The sequence below is a fragment of the Helicoverpa zea genome, chromosome 7 (genome assembly GCF_022581195.2).
Source record: "Helicoverpa zea isolate HzStark_Cry1AcR chromosome 7, ilHelZeax1.1, whole genome shotgun sequence".
Classification (NCBI taxonomy): domain Eukaryota; kingdom Metazoa; phylum Arthropoda; class Insecta; order Lepidoptera; family Noctuidae; genus Helicoverpa; species Helicoverpa zea.
The window spans coordinates 7,488,293-7,507,829 of record NC_061458.1 but is presented as its reverse complement, the minus strand read 5'-3'; the positions used below and the strand labels follow the sequence as shown (position 1 = coordinate 7,507,829).

Here is a 19,537-nt window from a genome sequence, read left to right as displayed (position 1 = left end):
CCTCATAAACCGTCCGCATTCCTAAAAATCACTCATTTGTCTTAGAAAACCGATTATGATAGTTCAGCTGGTTTTGATTTTATTGCGTACATACAAAAATAATATACACGGGGTATATTTCTGTGCCCCCGGTATGGGTTTCTCTAGGAATCTAGATTTAGCTTTTTGCGTTTCTGTTTATTTTCCTACAAATAAAGCAATAAACACAGGTGGTAACCCTCGAAATTAAACGTCAAAGTAGGTAGTCAATATTTTGTCTGTAGGTCGCTTCATGCAATATCTAGTTTTTTATCTGTGTATGCAACTATGCAACGTCCCACCCAAAACTTGGATTTATTTTGTGTTTTTCGTAGTATATTAAGTTGAAAGTTGATTTTAAATCATATTTAGTTTATTCTATTTTCAATAATATGCTCCTTTAGTTTAAACGTCGTGCTATTCGTTCCCAGCGTTTATTACAAGGTAAGAATTGATATCCCTTTTGCTAACTTCCTGTGGGTCATGTAATGATTGATTTGTATTGTATCCTGTACGTTAATTTGTCATAATTACGCCATATAAATGTTTTAATACCACAAACACGTGTAATAGTTCGTGTTGCCTGATTTTAGCCACAGCAAAATGGCCGAGCTAGCTGCGTTACTGCAGACCGAGATCCCGGAGGGGCGCACCCATCTAACAGACAGCCACACGAATCTCGAGCGTGTAGCTGATTACTGCGAAGCTAATTATTTTCAGTCCGAGAACAAGAGACTCGCTCTGGAGAGTACCAAGAACTACACAACACAATCATTGGCTAGTGTAGCATATCAAATCAACACTCTTGCATATAACTTCTTACAACTGTTGGAATTACAAACTATGCAGTTGGCTGAAATGGAAGGGCAAATGAACCATATCGCTCAAACTGTTGCCATTCATAAGGAGAAAGTGGCAAGAAGGGAGATTGGGGTGTTGACTGCTAACAAAGTTACCAACAGGCAGTACAAAATCATTGCTCCTGCTAATCCGGAGAAACCTATCAAATATGTGAGAAAGAGTATTGATTACACAGGTGAGAACATGTAGTATTAACATCTACAAACATTAACATCAAATCTTACAATACAACTGGTGCTTAGGTGTGTACTCCTACCTATATAGTTGGGAGAAGGCTAGGCATATGATGCTTACATTAAACCTTATTATTTCTCAGCATTGGATGACATCGGGCATGGTGCTCGCTGGAATGGAGCGACCAGTGGGACTCCTAGAGGCCGGCGGTCAGGCTCTACTCCCAGTGCTGCCACACTGCCTGCACCCACCACCAAACCTCCCACCCCACCGGCTGCTGTGAGAGCTGCGGCTGCTGCTAACACTGGCACCTTGGGACGTGGTACTCTGGGTAAGCTTGTCATAAAAAACTTATTATTTTATAAGTACATACATAGTATGAAATAGCCAAAATTGTATGGTTATGAAATATTGGTAGGAAGGAGCAAGGAGGCTAGTAAGATTTTTTGTATTCCTCACAATTTCAACAACCTCCCAAGGGCACACCCAGATAAAAAATGACTTATACCTGTCTAATAGCCATTCCAAGTACATTTGTAACTTCATTATAGGCAAATCATCCCGCGAGTACCGCACGCCGCCAGCCGTTGCGCCGCCTCAAGTGCCCTCGCACTACGCCCCCAACTACCCGCGTCGCCCACCTGGGTACTCAACCCTGCCTGTGGCACAGCCTCAAGTAAGAAAAGCATATACATATTGCTTCTATTGTTTATGAAAGCATATCTTTCAATTCATATATTTTATGAATGTTTTAGGTGGGAATGGTGCATCCAAATCAGCATCAAGCTCCTTCAAACTATTCACAGCAAGATTTACATTCCAGTATGCCACGTGAGTATTTATGACATCCTTATACATTTTGATCAAAGAAAACATGAGTATGTCAAGGTTCAAATCACCCTCCAATTTATTTAACTTGTTATTATTTTTTCAGCCCCACCATCCCCATTGATTGGTTCCGATGGTGAACACAGCCAACATTCCATGAGCTTGCCTGGACAGGTTTGTGATATTTCACTTTTAAACTGTAATTTACAAAATCTGTTGTACCAGCTTTTGTACTTGCGACACATTTTATGGAAAAATCTGTACCTAGAGAAAATTGAACTGCCACCTAATGTGAAGCAAGTACAAATAATTGAAGTGCTTTATAATTTACTGAAATTTCTGTTGACTAGATCCAATAGCCCAACATCAGCAATTGGGAAGTCGTGAGTTCATAATCTACCCTGAACCATTGTAGTGATCCCACTTCTATTACTATAGAGGTTGAAAGCGAAATATGGCTATATCTTGGGTAGCCAATTTGAACAGATTGCAGTTTGTTTGCACATGTAAAAACACCTATTTTCGTTGTATAAGTGGTTGACCTAAGTTTCTGTTGTCATGTCAACCTTACACATTACCTATGGATGGAGTTTTAAGACCTTACCCAACAAATGTGGTACTTGCTGCTCTCAGTTCTATCTGGTTTTATGCATTTATAGCATGCTTCAGCTTTTCGCCTAAACTATTTTAATTTTGATTATTTTAGGATGAGCGAAATCTGAACTGAATAATATGAAAACTCAAATAATTTATTTACTTTTTGCATAAGAGCCACATAAAAAGATTTGACACTCATCCTAAAATATCTAGTCGTATACCGTTAAATGTTCGGCACTTGCATGACATAAACCTACAATTTCAGCGCGCTTCGTCATCGTCTGCGGGAGGCGGTTCCATCCGCGGCGGCTCCGTGTCGCCTCCACTGCCACCGCCGCCAATGGACGATGAGTTGGCTCACGACGGCTTCGGCAGACCTCACCATATGAATGTACGATTTCTGTATTTTATGTGGCTATCCATGAGAGACGCCACTTACTTACCTCCTTGTAAACAATCCACTGGCATAATATTACCAACCTAATAGTTTTCCTTCATTTTCTCTTTAGAACAAGATGGGCACTCCATACACAAACGCAGTTCCTGCTATAGTGCCAGATGAAGAAGACTTGCCTGGATGGGTGCCAAAGAACTACATTGAGAAAGGTAACAACTTTAGTATCACATCCTTATATTAAACATTCATTCAACTAAAAGGCTAACTAAGCACATGATGATGACATCATTTTAACCCAACAATGTGTAGGAAGATTCAATCATATCAATTATTTCAATTGTTTCAGTGGTCGCAATATACGATTACTATGCCGATAAAGAGGACGAGTTATCATTCCAAGAGAGTGCCGTGATCTATGTGTTGAAGAAAAACGACGATGGCTGGTGGGAAGGTGTAATGGATGGAGTGACAGGCCTCTTCCCAGGAAACTATGTAGAGCCCTGCGTGTAATGCTAACATCCAATCAGTTGTACCTGTTTTTTTTTGACATCGTCACTTCGCACACTAGGAAATAGATATTAGTATTTGCATTGTCGATCTATCGACATGCCTGTATACAAAAGCTTATTTGAAAAAAAAAATGTTCATATAAGTATTCTATCTGTACCTACTACATATTTCTTGATGATCCTAGCCTGTAAGTAAAATATTATCTAGAATTTTTAATCGTATACATTTGATTATATCTATTCACGACGTATTCCAAATAAATCAAGTATGTACTGAGTTACTAATACCTGTTTGTAATAATAACATTTACCTAGAGTATTTATATGGAACTTATTTTTACTATTTATATAATGATATTATGGAATTATTTGTAGAGATTATGTAAACAAGTTAAAGATAATTGCTCTATTATAATGGTTGAAATAATTATTTGAAGGAAGCAGTTTCTAAAATAAGGAATAACTACGAAATAAACATTTAAAACTGTATTGTTGCATGTTTATTACATTCCTTAAAGCACAATTTAAAATGCAGTGTTACGGAAATTAGATGCAAGTCAACCTCTGAACATGAAATGGAACACGAATGCCGAATGAATTGGTAGAACGATCCAACGACGTTGTTGTTCGGATACGAGCATGGATGTATAAATACTTAGTACAGATACAAAGTGAACGCCAAGTGAAAGAAAAATGTTTTGGTCAATTTGGAAAGACTTCATTTGGATTTAGCCAATTTTTGCAAGGCCCTTCTATCAGGAAAAGCCGGTTAAGCATATTTTTAAAAACTTGTCTGCTCTACGATGATCAGATTTTTTAACGGTTTTTTTGTCATTCAAGTCTACTGGCGATCATGGAGCGAAAGTGAAGCGTCTGATATCAGCTTTGACGAATCCGATACGGATGAAAAACAGGATAGAAGTGAAAACAACTTCAATATTTGTGAATTTTTATATTGCATTTTTAAATGCACATGACAGAAATACTTAAATCTACTCGAATAAAAGCACTAAAATGCCTTTTATCTAATACTCCACTATATTATAAAATGTCACACATCAAGAAACAAATATTTTGGTAAGATCACGCAATAGGTACATTTATCTGTAATCTGAATGTTGGATCTAGGTATCCTTGTTTTTACCAATACATCTTTAAAAAACTAATATTTTTACATTCAGATTTGCAAACGGTTTAGATGATAAACTCCTTCGAACACAAAGTAAGGCAAATCTTCGATATCTGTTCAGCTAGTCACTAGCTAATTTCATGTTACACACTAGCTGCTAGTGTGTAACATGAAACAAAATAACACGTGCTTGTATGTGTGTATGTAACTACATGAAATTGTATTGCCTAGTCATAATGACAGATAGAAATCGTCGGGTATCGAAGACTTGCGTTGCCTAGTGTACGAATGACCTTATTTGTCATTATAACAATTTATTTCATACGTCGGTAATCAACCTGCGATCCGCCATGTCACTGTGCGTTATATTTATAGCATTTTAGGCCCCAAAAAACATTCGCCGAAAATATGTGGCGCCAGTTACAACTTATGTATACCTTAGGAATATCGAAACTCCTCATACAAAATTACCGTAACCATAAATGCACTTTCAGAAAATAGGGTTTATGATAGCCAACATTTAAGTACCTGTTATTCCCTAAAAATAAGTTTTGGAAGAAGACTGGAATCTGTCTAAAGGTAAACAATTTATTTGCATAATGGTTTGCAAGGTTCAAGAATCAATCAAAATAAATTTTGAGTTTATTACGTCTAAAATATCACGAAATTAATAGGTATAATCCGACACAGTATAAGAAGACGCTAATTTTAATTTGACTTATGAATACATTATCTATGAGTTTAGAATATGCAGTACAGCGTATAAAAATATTTAAAACCAAGATCAACTGTACGGCTTGTCATATAACTTATACTATTCCTTATCATCTAGATCCATATTTTCCGCAACTGTTATTTCAGTTTCTTGACTTTTGGTTGCGGCGTCATCTTTGTTCTCTTCAGCATCGACTTTCTCCTCTGATTTTGTTTCATTTTCAGTTTCATTAGTGGCTGGTGTCTCGTTCTTTTCTTGTTTCGCATTAGAAGTTTCCTTTTTCACGTCCTTTGCATTTCTATAAAAGAAAGACATACTTGAGTATGTTTAACAATTAAATTTTTTGCAGAATTGAAAGACAATAAAGATTATTTCACTTACTGTGCAGGTCCATTAACAATTTCTACAACATCATCATCTTCGTACTTGATATTGACTACAGCTTCAACTTTGGACTGAATACTCTTCAACGCCGAATGGAATATTTTTGAGCTAGCCTGCAAGTTTAAGAAAAATATTCGTAAATCCAAAACATACATAAGCAAAACAAGTTGTTTTTATTTTACAGGAAGTAGGCATTAGTAGGTTGTATTTTGTCAAAAACAGGCTGAATGAATAACGATGGAAAAGAGTGAGAGAGAATGGAAGGTTTGAAACAGTTATGAAATGGGCAGAAAAAAAAACAGACAGGATTATGTACCACATTTGAGTAGGTGCTTAATTAAACATAAACAATCTTGATATGACTTTTTATATAACAATACAGTAAAACACATACCGTAAGCGAGGCGATCCTAGCCCTCGCAGCAGCGAGACTGGCGCTGAGGTCGGAGACCTGTGTCTGTGCGCCTCGCTCGGCCTGCTGCGTGGAGGCGGCGGCGGCGCGAGCTGCCTTGAGCGCGGCGCGCGTGCTCTCCAGCGCCGCCTCCAGCCGCGCGCGCCCCGCCGCGCTGCGCGCCTCCGCGCGGACCAGCGCGCCCACGTCCACCAGCCGAGACTTGTACATCACCATGCCTGGATACAACAACAACAATGTCAAATATTACTGGGTATTGAGTAAAACCCTATTCTGACCAGTCCTGGTAAGTTTGGAAACAGATGTGAAAAAGTTTGTGTATCTATATAAATATAGCAAGAGGAACATTATTTGCTTGTTCCTGAAACGAATGAACCGATTTGTAAAATTAATAATTTCAAAACTTTTTCCGTCTTACCACAAAAACTTTTAAACGTCAGTTTATGCCTTGTCTAAAAAAATGTCAAATTATGACGTTGACATACGGTTCATTTTGCAGCCAAAATTTTATTAGACAAGTGTAAAACAGGGGTTAAAGTTTTTGTAGTAAGGCCATTTAAGTCTTACTTTTATAGTCAAACTGTGCAAAGTAATATATGAATGATTACCTGACTCGCTGACATCCTTTGTATCACTAGACTGTTCACTGGAACCATCACTTGATGCGTTGAAAATGGGCAATAAGTTCCGATTGCCTGCTGCAATGGTTTCTTCTAATTCTGCAATCTAAAGAGTAAATATGTGATTAGTTTTGTAAATATAGTTTAGAGAAGGGAAAACAGACCCATATCATGTAGTATAATTTTTTTGCACTAATGGAAACTAATACTTACATGAGAAGGCACTTCAGTACCCATGATTGTGCTGTCTAATGGTAAATCTTGAATTGCCTCTGGTGAACCCGATGCCACATCTCTGATAGTTTGGATAAGAATTCTAAAAGTAAAATAAAATATTATAAGTGCTTGTCAATATATGTTCTACTATTATATATGTGATCATAAAATGCCTTTCTACAAGGATAATACAAAAGTTAACTTACTTGTAGTTGAACATTTCCTTCACGCACACTTTTTCAAGCACAGCTCTGATTTGTGAGCGCGACAGTTGTAGGCCAAGGCTCATGAACAAGTTCTGTAGATCTTTCTTAGTCATGCTGCCACCGCGGGACGTGTCAAAGTAGACTAGAGATAGTAATAGGTATGGGTCCGGTGGCAATTCCACTCCACGACTGCGACGCTTGGGCGAACTACTGCGTTCATCGTCACTGGGACTATCCTGTTTGTAAAAATCATAAGACATGAGATACAGTTCTAGTCATTGCAGTCTAAGTGAGGAGACTGGCAGATATGAAGAGATATAGTCAGAATATGTTCTGAACTGCAATTGGAGGAATCATAGGCAACAAGTGTCTAGACATGCTTGCTTGGACATTAAAGCATCAGAAAATGGATCCAAAAGCAATACGACATGGTCAGACTCACAAACGACTTTTTCTTATTGTAACATAGTAGACATCTATGTTAAAATGTTTTTTTTTTTTAGTTGGTTATGTAATCTATAATGTCCACAGGCAGTATATTACCTTCCTCTCTTTTCTGCGTGAATCTCTCCTGTCATCGCGCTTATCATCACGCTTTTCATCTTTCTTATCCTCCTTCTTCTCCTCAACCTTTTTATCAGCTTTGTCATCACCCTCTTTCTTCTCTTTGACTTCTTCTGCCTTTTCAGGTAATGTGTAAAGAGTCTTGTAAATATAGAAGCCAAAGTCCCGCATCAGCATCTCGTTGAAAAGCTCGGCAAACACGAATAACTGTGGCATGAAAAGTTTTTATCTTTGTATGACTATGGCGAGAAATAACTAAGAAAAATATTCAGCTAAGTTTCTTTACATGAATCATCCGGCTGTTTCGCCATTATTAGTAAGTTTTACTAATTACCTATAACAATAGCCGCCAAGTACACAGCTAGATATGGTTTGGATATCTTATAGTTAAATGGTGCAATTCACCCTAATAGATCATACATACTAGAACAATTATATGAGCAACAAACCTCAAAGCTATGTTCCTTGTTGTCAGTGATACGGTAGTCCAACAAAAGTGAAAGCGTGGCGACATTGCAGTTGAATTTCCCTCCCTTCGCCGTATTCGATGGGTGCACTAAGATATGTGGGGTGGTTGGGATCTCGTAGCGAGACTTACGCAACTGCTTTTCCTTCTCCAGCTGTTAAATACATAAATTGGTGTTACAAAAGAGCATTAATGTATAGAATAATAAAGATCAATCAAGTAAAAACTAAGTGTCTTACAAAAACCACATTAAATCTTTACAGAACCAACTACCTTTCTCTTTTCTTCTTCTATTTCCTTCTCAGTTTTCTTCTCTTCTTTTTCAACTTTTTCTTCTTTTTTCTCATCTTTGTCTGTTTTCGTCTCGCTTTTCTTTTCCTCTTCCTCATCTTTGATTTCAATTTTTTCCTCTTCCTGAGCTTCTGCCTTTTTATCTTGTTCCTGTTCATCATCCTCTAGCTCCATCACATCATCTTTCTTGTCCTCAGCTTCTTCAGTTTTCAATATTTTTGACAGACGAGAAACTAGCTGAGCCCTCAGCCCTGTTAGAAATAATATAAATTGTTGTCTTTAGTGATCTGAATGAAAAATAAAACTACTAATCTCATCATCATCATCTCAGCCACAGGACATCCACTGACTAATCTACTAATAACAATCTGAACTGTACCTTTACAACTAACGTTGCGAGCACGTAGTTCTTGTCGTAACTGTTCAACCTTTATAGACCTTAGATCTATTTTTGAATAATGCGTTGGTTCAGGTTTTTCCTCATCATCATCATTTTCGTCTATAGTTATGGTGCTACTATCCAGATCTTTCTCCTAAAAATTGTACAAGAAAATGAATTTTCATATCAGATTTCCAAAAGAAACTCAGGGTCAATTAAAAAAAAAAGCTGAGTTATTTATTAATTTACTTTAGATTTAAGAGTTAGAAGAGGATTTTTAAATTATTTCTGTGAAGAGTAAGAAGGTAGTGATTATAATAATATTATCTATTTCCGGGCGATGTCAGCATGGCAACAACTGCTTGTAGTCGGCAGCACTGGCACGTTGCTCTTCCAATATTTTAGAAGCACGCGCAGCCGGAAACGTAACTAAACAAAACTGGGAACAAACAATTTGCGATTTGTCCGCCGGAGTGTCGGCCGGCGCCGCCACTTGCTGCTCTGGCTTGCTGGACGCCGGTTGATCGCCGTCGAGTTTTCGGATGGCCACATCGCAGGCCGCCTTATACTGCTCCTGTACTGTGGTCCAGTCGATACGCGACGGTTGCGCCGACCACACGTCGGGCAGGAACAACACCACACACTCGAGCCGCGACTTGCCGCCGCTTCCCTCGCGCCAGTAGTAAAACTCCACCATTCGGTACCTGCATGGGTAATACAGTTATAGTGGAATACTCACAGCGCAACGCGCGCGCCGCCCACCCGACCGCAGACATGGACACCACACATCCGCTACGAGAGTAAAACAAACTGCTGTTTGGTATGCAGTACATCGAGTCTGCATCCAATGAGTTGCGCCATCCACGATGTACTAACGCCTTCATACTCTCACTTAAAGAATGTGTGTACCATGACTAATATAAAGAACGACGATGGGTCAAAGCTTCTTCTGTATGTAGGGCAGACAGCCAATAAGTTGGTAGGTTCACTGATCAATACTGCTCATGCTATGATAATATCTCCAGAAGAAACTCCCAGCCCAACTTAGATTTCATTGATAAAATTGCAGTGTAGCACAGTTAGCTGACCACATAAATAATTACAGGACACTTACCATTGTGTACATGAGGATAAGTCCACTCCTGTTAGAGCTTTGCAAGTACGTATAGCAGTCTTCACCAAAACTTTTGGATCGGACTGAGGATTTTCACCATCCAAAGTCGGGCTCCAAGGTCCACCTATAGCAAAATTTTCACCACCTTTCCCTTTCTGACCCACAAGGAACTTAATAAGTCTGGTAGGATGTAAAGGATTTTTACTGGAGCTGGAGCGTCCCTTGTCCTTGTCATCAACTTTCGTAAGTCCACATTTCTGATACAGGGCCTCTAGAGTTGGCATGCTGATTAACATAACCTTAAAAAAACACATATATTATTATTAATAAATGTTTGAATAAAAATATTGCTTTATAGATAGTTCAACTCAGATTTGCGCGCGGCCCTATGTGTGCGTCGGCTTGTAAATATACAACTTTCATTCGTGTGACAGTGACGTCGTCCGAGCATGACGTGTTCTTATCGCTTTTTGTTATGGGTACAGTCGTTTACGAAAATGTCTAGTTCTTCACGGAAAAAATGTTTAAGGAGTCAGGTAGCGTTTCAAAAAATGAAACAACATTCAAAGCTTTTTATTATTACATTTTACAGTTTTTCATTATTTTCTCATAAGTTTTTTCAAATTGACGTTGACAGTATCTAAGAAATAAATGAGGTGAAATATCTAAGATCAATTAAATACTCCTTACATATTTTCTAGATCTCGGGGTACGCGCACAATAAATAAAAGTGTGGACTAAGATTGTAAAAAAACGTATAATCTAGTATAATAATGTAAGAATTTTAAAAAATAATATTTTCAATACTTCAGCTGTGATTAGATCAAACCCGGGTGCTTTACGTTTCTTTAAGTGTTTTATTATTTTAAGTACTTCAATTGGAGTACACAGGCGCAGGGGTAAGGACATTTGCTGATCACTGCTAAGAATTTTGTCTATTTCTGCTTCAGGAAACATGATGTCGGGGTCATTTGGCTTAAATACATCTCTGAGGAACTTGGCAAATGTCTCTGCTTTTTCAGATGGTTTTTTCGCCCAACCTCCGCTAGGCTGCCTTAGCGGGGGCATGTGAACTTGTGGTCTTTTCAATGAATTGGTCATCTTCCAGAGAGTGTAGTCTTCTGCTTTGCATGGCGAGAGAGTTTTAAGTTTGTCCTGTAGTGTGTCATTTTCATAGGTTTTGATCATTTCTTTTAGTTTCTTTTGTGCATTGTTGAGCGCTCTTTTATCATTTGCATTTCTGCTTGTGTGCCAGTTGCGTCTTAGTCGTCTTTTCACGGTTATCATCTCTCTTATTTCCAGTGTGTAGTCCTGTGTTTGTCGCCTATGTTGGTCGATACATGGAGTTGATTTCCAGGCGGCTGTTTGAATTAAATTGGTTGTATACCGGGCAGCTTTATCGATGTCTTCTTCCGTTTTTAGAGGAATCTGTAGATTAGCATTTTCATCTATGAAGCTCTGAAATGCTTCCCAGTCTGTTTTTTTATTATATAGCGCCTCACGAGGCTCCTTATATATTATAGTAGTACTTAATGTGCATATTGCCGGTGTATGATCAGAGTTGCCATCTAGACATGATTCAATTTTTGTGTATAAGTCGGAGATACCTTTAGTAATAAAGAAGTCGAGTAAATCCGGCGTCTTATTGTGATCAGAAGGCCAGTAAGTTGGTTCTCCTGATGCCAGGGTATTCAGTGAGTTATCATCGATTGCCTTCTTTAGCATCCTGCCTCTTGTTGTTGTGAGCCTAGAACCCCAAGAGGTATTTTTTGCGTTCCAATCCCCACCAGCAACAAACCGGCCATCAAGTGAGAGGAAGAAGTTGTTAAACATTTGGTCATCAATTCGATGTTTGGGTGGGCAGTACACAGCTGCAACATTGAGTGAACCGTTCCAGTCATCTACGGATACTACAGTTGCTTGTAGATATGCTTGTTTGAAATTCGGAAGAACATGATGTTTTTTTTATACTTTCTTTTATAATTATAGCGCTTCCAGCATGGGAGGTCCCATCTGGGTGATTGCTGTAGTATATATTGTATCCTTTAATGACAATGGCTTTTTCATCAGTCATGTGTGATTCTGATATTAAGAGGATGTCTATTTTATTGTGTTTAATTAACAATTCTACTTCTTGGATGTTGGGAGGCAAGCCATTTACGTTCCATGTAGCAATGCGTACAAACTTCATTTCTTAGACTGGGCTATTACTGTAGTTAAGAGACCCATAAGGGTACCTATTTGTTGTATCAAAATGTCAATTTTTTCAGATTGTTTAATAATTATATGCTCTAATGAGCTTGTTGGCTGAGATTTGATGTTCTCTTTATTTTTGCTAGTATCATCTGGTGTGTTCCAGTGGGCTGAGTGTTGTTGAGCATGGTAACTTGGCTTCAGTGGTGGAAAGTCCTCCAATTTGTAGGGTGCTACGTTATTTCTTGCCTGTACCATAGGTGCTTTCTTCTGTGCCGGTTGTGTCATTTTCCTTGCTCGTATCTCTTTATAGACTTGGCAACCCTTGTAGTTGGCTGGGTGGTCTCCATGACATAGTGTACATGTGGCTGGTGTGTTCCTATCTTTTTTAGGACAATCTATAGTTCTGTGTCCTTCTGCGCATTTCACGCAGCGGAATGGACGCATACAATTGTTTTTCGTATGTCCATATTGTTGACATCTAGTGCATTGAGGAATTTCATTCGTCTTGCGCGGATCTTCTATCTTAACTTTAGTGTTGTATATAGATTCTATACGCTTTAACTCTGGATTGTTCGGCCCTGGCTCAACATTTACAAAAAACATATTTAGGGGTTTTTTGTTTCGTCTTGACCGCGCGCAAATGATATCACCTCTTACTTTGTTTCCTGATTTTTCTATTTCCTCTGTAATTGCTGTTAATGGCGTAGTGTGGTGCAAGTTTTTAATTACAATTCTACAACATCTTTTTTCTTTTTGTGTGAAGGTATGGCCTATGAGTCCATTCTTTCGAATAATCTCAACTGTGTCCTTATACACCTCATGGGTTTTCACCATCAATCTGAGCTGATTTCTGTTAACTATTCTATATGAATAGCTACCAGGCGGCACTGAGCTGTTAAGTAGTTCAGTGAGCTTAGTTAGGTCCATTATTCCATACAGTATTATCGGCGGTGGTTTGCTTACCCTTTTAGTGGGCTTAATGTTTCCCAATATTTCGTCTGTCTCCTCTGTTAAGTCGATTGGTAGTCCACTGTAACTATTAGAGGTGTTGATGGAGTCCTGAGGATCAGTCTTGAGATTATTTTCATGTGGTGGACTGTCGGACATCTTTCTTTTCTTAGAGTTTGATTTGGTGGGTACCCTTTGCCAAGTGGGGGGGGCAAATGTTATTTTCACTCACGTTTTTGGATGGCGGTGTAGTTGGTTTATTTGCACCCTTGGTAGCGGTAGCTGGAAAAATATTTCCTAGCGAGGAAGATCTAGGTCTTGTATTGAAGAGGCTTGGGTGAAATGCCTGTTGAACAAAATTTTTCCTTGTACTTGTACTGCCAGTAGCATTTACCGTCGCAGGAGCCTGGACGTCCACTCCTGTGTGGTCTTCGGTAGCTAATTTCTCACTCACAGGCCCGGGTACCTACGAGCGCCGGGGGTTAGCCGGATCGCATGACAAATTCTCTTCATAATCGCTCATAATTCATATTTAAAAGGTGGGGCATACTCATAGCGCTTTCCCAAGGTACTATGGTTACACTTTTTGAAGGGATTTAATCCTTCAAGGCTTGCAAGAAGCCTGTGGACAGGTTATTGAACCGCCGCCTGTTGCTCGGCGTTGTCATTGCTTATTTTGCACCACCCGGGGGACACGTGTAGGGTGGGCCTAGGATAAGGTGGTAAATCCTACGGACGCAAGCAACTTTATCCCCCAGGTAAAGGGTAATATGAGTTTGTTTTGTTCAAGGATAGATCACTCGACAAGACCGACATTAATGAGATCCCAATATAACAATCTTTTATATACAGGTAAATTTAAAACAGCACTGCTAAAAAAGAGTATAATGCATATGGGTCCAGTGGTATACAATAAAATACCTGACAGTATAAAAAACTGTACATTAGAATTATTTAAAAAGAAACTAAAAAAATTGCTGGTTGAAAAATGTTATTATACAATAGATGATTTTTTGAACGACGAATGTATATGATTATTTATAAAAAAATAATTTCTTCATGACTCCCAATTTTACTATTTATATTAGTCATGTTTTATTATTTTAATCTTCCATCGTTTTTGTTTTTTTTATTTGTATTATTTTATTATTGACATTGTACCATCGTTTTTTGTTTTTTATTGTATTATTTTATTATTGACATTGTATTTCTTAACTATATATTGAACTTTTGAACTATACATTGAATTTTGGACAATATTTTAACACAATTTGATTTAAGACAAATAATTGCATTTTTTTTAAATTATATTTTATAAAATTTTGCATACCTCATGGTAGAATGTACTGGACTCTACTTTCACTTAACACCATATTTTTGTACCTACATTCATAGCAAATAAATAATTTCATTTCATTTCATCATTTGTACCCGACTGTACCTCTTGTCACGCACACAAAGTCACTGTGTATGTACAAGAGTTACCCACACATAAGGCCACGCGCAAGACTGAGTTGAACTTACTATAACATATTATGATAGAAACTATTTAACACTGTAGTACAAAAGTTAATCTTACTTTGGCTGAAAACCTGTAATCTGCATCAGGTGGTTCTAGAACTGCATCATTGGGAAGAGGGTTTTCCACTTCTTTGTTCATAATATGATAAGCACAGGGGTTGTTGATGGAGAACGGTGTCTGCGGTGGGAATGTTTCACCCCATTTCACTTGAGCATTAAAGAAATCAGATGGCACATACAAATTGGTATATCTTTGTGACAAAGCAGGCACATCCATCTTTGCTCTGAAATGGAGAACAAATAATGATATTAGTTAGTTATTTGTACTTGATGTGTGGTATTTATAAAACAAAACAAACAAGCATTTCAAATAAAAACTTACATATCAAGTGGCATCCTAGGTACTCGGACAACATATTTTATGGGTGAAGGTTGATGCACGACTGGGCGTTTACGTGGAGGAGAGTCACGACGGCTGCGGCTGTCACGACGGTCGCGAGACCTCGAGCGACTCCTTGAACGTGACCTCTTCTGTGTGAACTGAAAAAACAAGATTTGAACATAAACTTTTTTGTTTTTAAGACATGTTCAAAGATAGTGTTATAACTGCATTTTATGTTTAATAATTTGATTATTTAATTTAAACACCACAATATGTATTTCAAAATCCTAAATATATCCATGACAATTCATCTTTTACATCCCATTTTTTATTTACTCACATATAGGTTAGGACTATTGCATTGGATTATGCAATTGAAATTTTTCAATATCATATCCTGTTATTGTTGTTGTTAAGATAGTAACATTTTATAGTTATCGGCACGGATATTGAGCTCACGGCGGAAGAGTGGGGATTGCTTTGGGCACTGTACACTTAAGGCAATAAACCGATAAATCACTTCTAAGGTGAAGGTCAGGGCTCAATATCCTTGCCGATGATTATACAGTGATAGAAGGAATATGTATGCTTACCCTGTCATCCCTGCGCGGCGGGCGATCATCACGTCGTGATGGTAATGACTTCTTGTTGGCTGGAGGAGGGACAGCATTGTAATTATTACTCTTTGGAGCATTGGACTTTTGGTTGGGACCGGTCTTCGGAAGAACTTGAACTCTTGTTGCATTCCATTTGAAAGGCATATTAGGGTTATAATTAGCTTCGACGAGTACTCTGTCATTAACCTTAGGTATGATTCCCTTTGCGCATACTGATGTTTGGTAAAAAACATCGTGATCAACAAAACCAAAATCATTGTGAGTTTTTGTTACCGTGCCGGTAAATACGCGCTGGTCAGTGTTGTTTGAAGACTGACTTGATTGAGTGTTTTGATACATTCCGGGATTCATAGCTCGCGGCGTTGGGTAAGCCACAACATTTCCTGGATACATTTGACCTTGAGCCATTTGGTTCATCGGCATTTGTCCTGCCATTGGCATGGCCATGCCGCTTTGTGCTTGCATCATGCTAGGATTAAATACTGCTTGTGTTTGTTGAAATTGCATCATCCCCTGTTGCGTCATCATTGCATTGGGATCCATGATTTGCGGATTCATGCCGGTCATATTTGTATTCACGTTTGATCGAGCCCATGGCGGATTTTTTGGTCCGCTTCCTGATTGCATGTTAATTTTATCGACTATAACTCCATAAAATAAAAACACAAACCAGATTTTACTAACTGGCACTGCAGCGAAATTGTTTTGAAATGTAAAATATTCACCAAATTGTATAACCACGCTTGCAAACGAAAATTCGCATTCACACACACACAAACTAACTTTACTATTCGACGCCGGATGCAGCGGTAGTGAGTGTTGCCATTACCAACACTCTATGTCTCTCACTCTAAAATTCTATACTCTATGCCCTACGCCCAATGTTTTAATAAAATTATACCCATTGCCATAGTCCCCAGCAAAGAGTAAAGGTCCCCAGGCCGGTGAACAAATTTTTTTTTGATACATATACATTTAAGACTTTGTGAGTGCCGTCCTTACGATGAGTCCGACAAACTTTTCGAATGCGCAAATGGTGCCACTGCGTTTTTTAATGCTTGTCTCCTGGAATTGTCGATATGACGTCACTATGACTCTTCGTACATACCTGTTTCATTTTTTGAGATTCGTTTAATAAAGTTAACTAGAAAATGGTGGTCAACTTGTCCGATAAAGATCGTGCTGCGTTTGGAGTGTCCACCATCCTGAAAATGACGATATGACGTCACTATGACTCTTCGTACATACCTGTTTCATTTTTTGAGATTTGTTTAATAAAGTTAACTAGAAAATTGTGGTCAACTTGTCCGATAAAGATCATGCTGCGTTTAGAGTGTCCACCATCCGAAAAATGTCGGTATGACATCACTACGACTCTTCGTACATACAAGTTTCATTTTTTGAGGTTTGTTTAATAAAGTTAACTAGAAAATTGTGGTAAGCTTGTCCGACAAAGATCATGCTGCATATGGAGTGTCCACCGTCCGGAAAATATAGATATATTTAAAGGTTTGGTATAAAGTACTGACAATTGGTGTGAAGTATGTTAATAGTAAATGTTGCATTTAGAAAGTCGTTTCGAATGATATATGTATCATTACTACAGGAGGGATTTATTAACTCGAAAACACCTATACCTTATTTTTGTATTTGGTATAGATAGGCGATACCCTGGACTAACACATAGGCATACTTTTTATCAACACGCTACGCCGAAGTAAACATTTTTAAGGATTGTAGTCACAAGCATATTTTTTGCGTGTGCAACTGCAAAACGTGAAAACAAACAGCTACCGGATTGAGAAAATTCTTGTTCAGAATTCATTTTGTAAATTGAGGCTCACAGAAAATTTCTCATAAAAACTCAAAGAGGCTGTTTATCTTAGCAAGGATCCTTACTTGTTGAGCGCGGTTTGCCACAATCGGGACAGTTTGACCCTTTGAGGGTGTATTACGTAATGTTATGTTCGGTACCATGCATCTAATTTGCTTTAGGGCAAACCCTTTAATTCAAAAGGGATGAGGGGATTAGAAGTTCAAATGTTTACTTAAGCTTGGGTTTCCTAGGAAAGCGGTGCCGTCATATAGCGGCCGTCATATTACGGACGCAAATAGACGGTCGTCTTTACGGTGATGACATGCGGAAAGTTCCACGGCCGTTTTAACACACCGTCATAAACTTTTTGTTAGTTGTATCATACTTAAAATCTATTAAAATTTCGTCGTCCTCGCTGCTCTAAGAGTTGTAACTAATTTTTGACGTTGTTCCGAAAAAAAAAACATAAATACGTATTAAAAAAGCTTCACCGCTTTCAATAAAACGTTCACCAAATTATCTGACACCGTCAAGACGGCCGTCATGCAAATGGCGGCACCGCTTTTTGAAGTTACGGTGTCAGTTACCGCTCTCTAGGAAACCGCCCCATTTTGTTTACATAGACAACGTTCTGGTGACGTCTTTCACCGCTGTATTACGGCCGCTATATGACGGCACCGCTTTCCTAGGAAACCAAAGCTTTACTCATACTGTCAAACGATTATCTTTTGATTTGCTCGTCAGGCGAAATGACTGTTGTTTATATTATGAAATACCTACGTGTAGTGGATGGGAGATAATGTAATGTTATCGATGTTTAGCGTTATGCAATAAAAAATGGCAGGGCCGCCGTCTATTGTGTAGGTACACTATATTTAGGTAATTTTATTTTTTGTAGACATATAAATATAAACTTGATTTCTCAGCTTGATTTAAACTTAAACTTAATTGTAGCCTTCATCATAGCTACACCTAGGTGCAGCCGCAAACATGTGGCTAAAGTTAGGTGTACCTACCTATCCTATTTCTTACCAGTTATAGCTGAGTTTTCGATTCAATTAAGCATTTTGGGTTTGATATTCTTACATAATAACCACAATATTTATCTTGTCTTTCCCGACTGATTCTCTCTGACCTGATATTGAACAATGGAAGAAGGATATTTAGGTGGAATTTTCATAAAGGAGTAGGTAAGCTTAAGGACTAGTAACTTAAGGGAGTACATAAGAATGAACATAATAATTTATGTAAATACTACTGTTACATACTTATACATGTATTCCCTTATGTAATTTTCATATAAACTCTTAAATATATTACCCCTATGTGTACATACTTCCTTATAAACACCCTTATGTACTCCGTTATGTACCTACTTCCTTATATACCTACTCTATTCAGTACTACCACTATGTACTTACGTATTTATTACTTGCTTATCTACATCCTTATGTATAACCCTTATGTTATTCATATGTATCCACTCCCTTGTCTACTACCCCTATGTACGTCCTTTTGTGCTTGCTTATGTACTTCTTCATGTAGGCATGCATGCACAATTTAACATAAGTTAACATCCTTGTCTTTTATTTTTCAATATCAGATCAGAGAGAATCAGTTGGAAGAAACGATAATAAGATAATAATCTCAGAACAAAGCCAAAATGCTAACTGAATCAAGACGATTTCTTTGGTGCGGTCGGTTCGTTCGTTTCCGATAGATGCGGTCATCCTATTATAATAAAGAGGAAACATTTGTTTGTTTGTGTCGTAAAGGCACCGACTACAGAGCCGATTCGAACATTTTTTTCACAAGTAAATACATTATACCCGAGTAACATTAGCCTATATTTTATCCTTTTAAGCGCAGTAGCACCCACGGGACGCAAGTGAAATCGCGGGAAAACTGCTAGTCTCTCCTACAGCAACAAATATGATAACTTACGCGATAATGTATAAACACAGCAAGCAGGTACCTAGTACCTACTATAAACTAACAGCTATGGCTATAACTCAACCTCCCATATATCAAACCGGACAGCTGGTAACTTGAAAAACTGCGCTCTAACTTGAAAGCTATAGTATCACGCGCTCGCGCCAACTGCGGTATATGAAACACCAACCTGTATGCTTTTTGAACGAAACCATTGACGTCATAGGGTGGCACATGCGCCCTAG

General features: G+C 38.2%; 2 protein-coding genes across 2 annotated transcripts; one reads left to right on the top strand and one right to left on the bottom strand.

The window, feature by feature from the left end:
• Positions 1–288: 288 nt before the first annotated feature.
• LOC124631618 (abl interactor 2) lies at positions 289–3,873 on the top strand. The gene is made up of 9 exons (XM_047166107.1): positions 289–462; positions 612–1,054; positions 1,196–1,384; positions 1,605–1,729; positions 1,809–1,884; positions 1,988–2,055; positions 2,744–2,869; positions 2,988–3,084; positions 3,222–3,873. The coding sequence occupies exons 2-9, from the start codon at positions 622–624 to the stop codon at positions 3,383–3,385; spliced, it is 1,278 nt and encodes a 425-aa protein (XP_047022063.1). The 5' UTR covers positions 289–462; positions 612–621; the 3' UTR covers positions 3,386–3,873.
• Positions 3,874–4,321: 448 nt separating this feature from the next.
• Positions 4,322–16,342, bottom strand: LOC124631617 (cell division cycle and apoptosis regulator protein 1-like). Its single transcript, XM_047166106.1, has 15 exons — positions 15,521–16,342; positions 14,928–15,085; positions 14,604–14,829; positions 9,881–10,179; positions 9,218–9,470; positions 8,767–8,920; positions 8,370–8,638; positions 8,080–8,250; positions 7,610–7,837; positions 7,067–7,302; positions 6,858–6,960; positions 6,633–6,750; positions 6,007–6,242; positions 5,610–5,725; positions 4,322–5,526 (listed from the first exon to the last, which is right to left on the bottom strand). The coding sequence occupies exons 1-15, from the start codon at positions 16,169–16,171 to the stop codon at positions 5,328–5,330; spliced, it is 3,417 nt and encodes a 1,138-aa protein (XP_047022062.1). The 5' UTR covers positions 16,172–16,342; the 3' UTR covers positions 4,322–5,327.
• Positions 16,343–19,537: the final 3,195 nt, after the last annotated feature.

Bases quoted from the DNA above. Each gene is read 5' to 3' on its own strand.
- LOC124631618 (XM_047166107.1), top strand. From the start codon at position 622: ATGGCCGAGCTAGCTGCGTTACTGCAGACCGAGATCCCGGAGGGGCGC. The intron at 1,055-1,195 runs GTGAGAACATGT...ATTATTTCTCAG, and splicing joins AAAGAGTATTGATTACACAG to CATTGGATGACATCGGGCAT. The intron at 2,870-2,987 runs GTACGATTTCTG...TTTTCTCTTTAG, and splicing joins GCAGACCTCACCATATGAAT to AACAAGATGGGCACTCCATA.
- LOC124631617 (XM_047166106.1), bottom strand. From the start codon at position 16,171: ATGCAATCAGGAAGCGGACCAAAAAATCCGCCATGGGCTCGATCAAAC. The intron at 8,639-8,766 runs GTACAGTTCAGA...TATTTCTAACAG, and splicing joins TCGCAACGTTAGTTGTAAAG to GGCTGAGGGCTCAGCTAGTT. The intron at 8,251-8,369 runs GTAGTTGGTTCT...TGTATTTAACAG, and splicing joins TAGAAGAAGAAAAGAGAAAG to CTGGAGAAGGAAAAGCAGTT.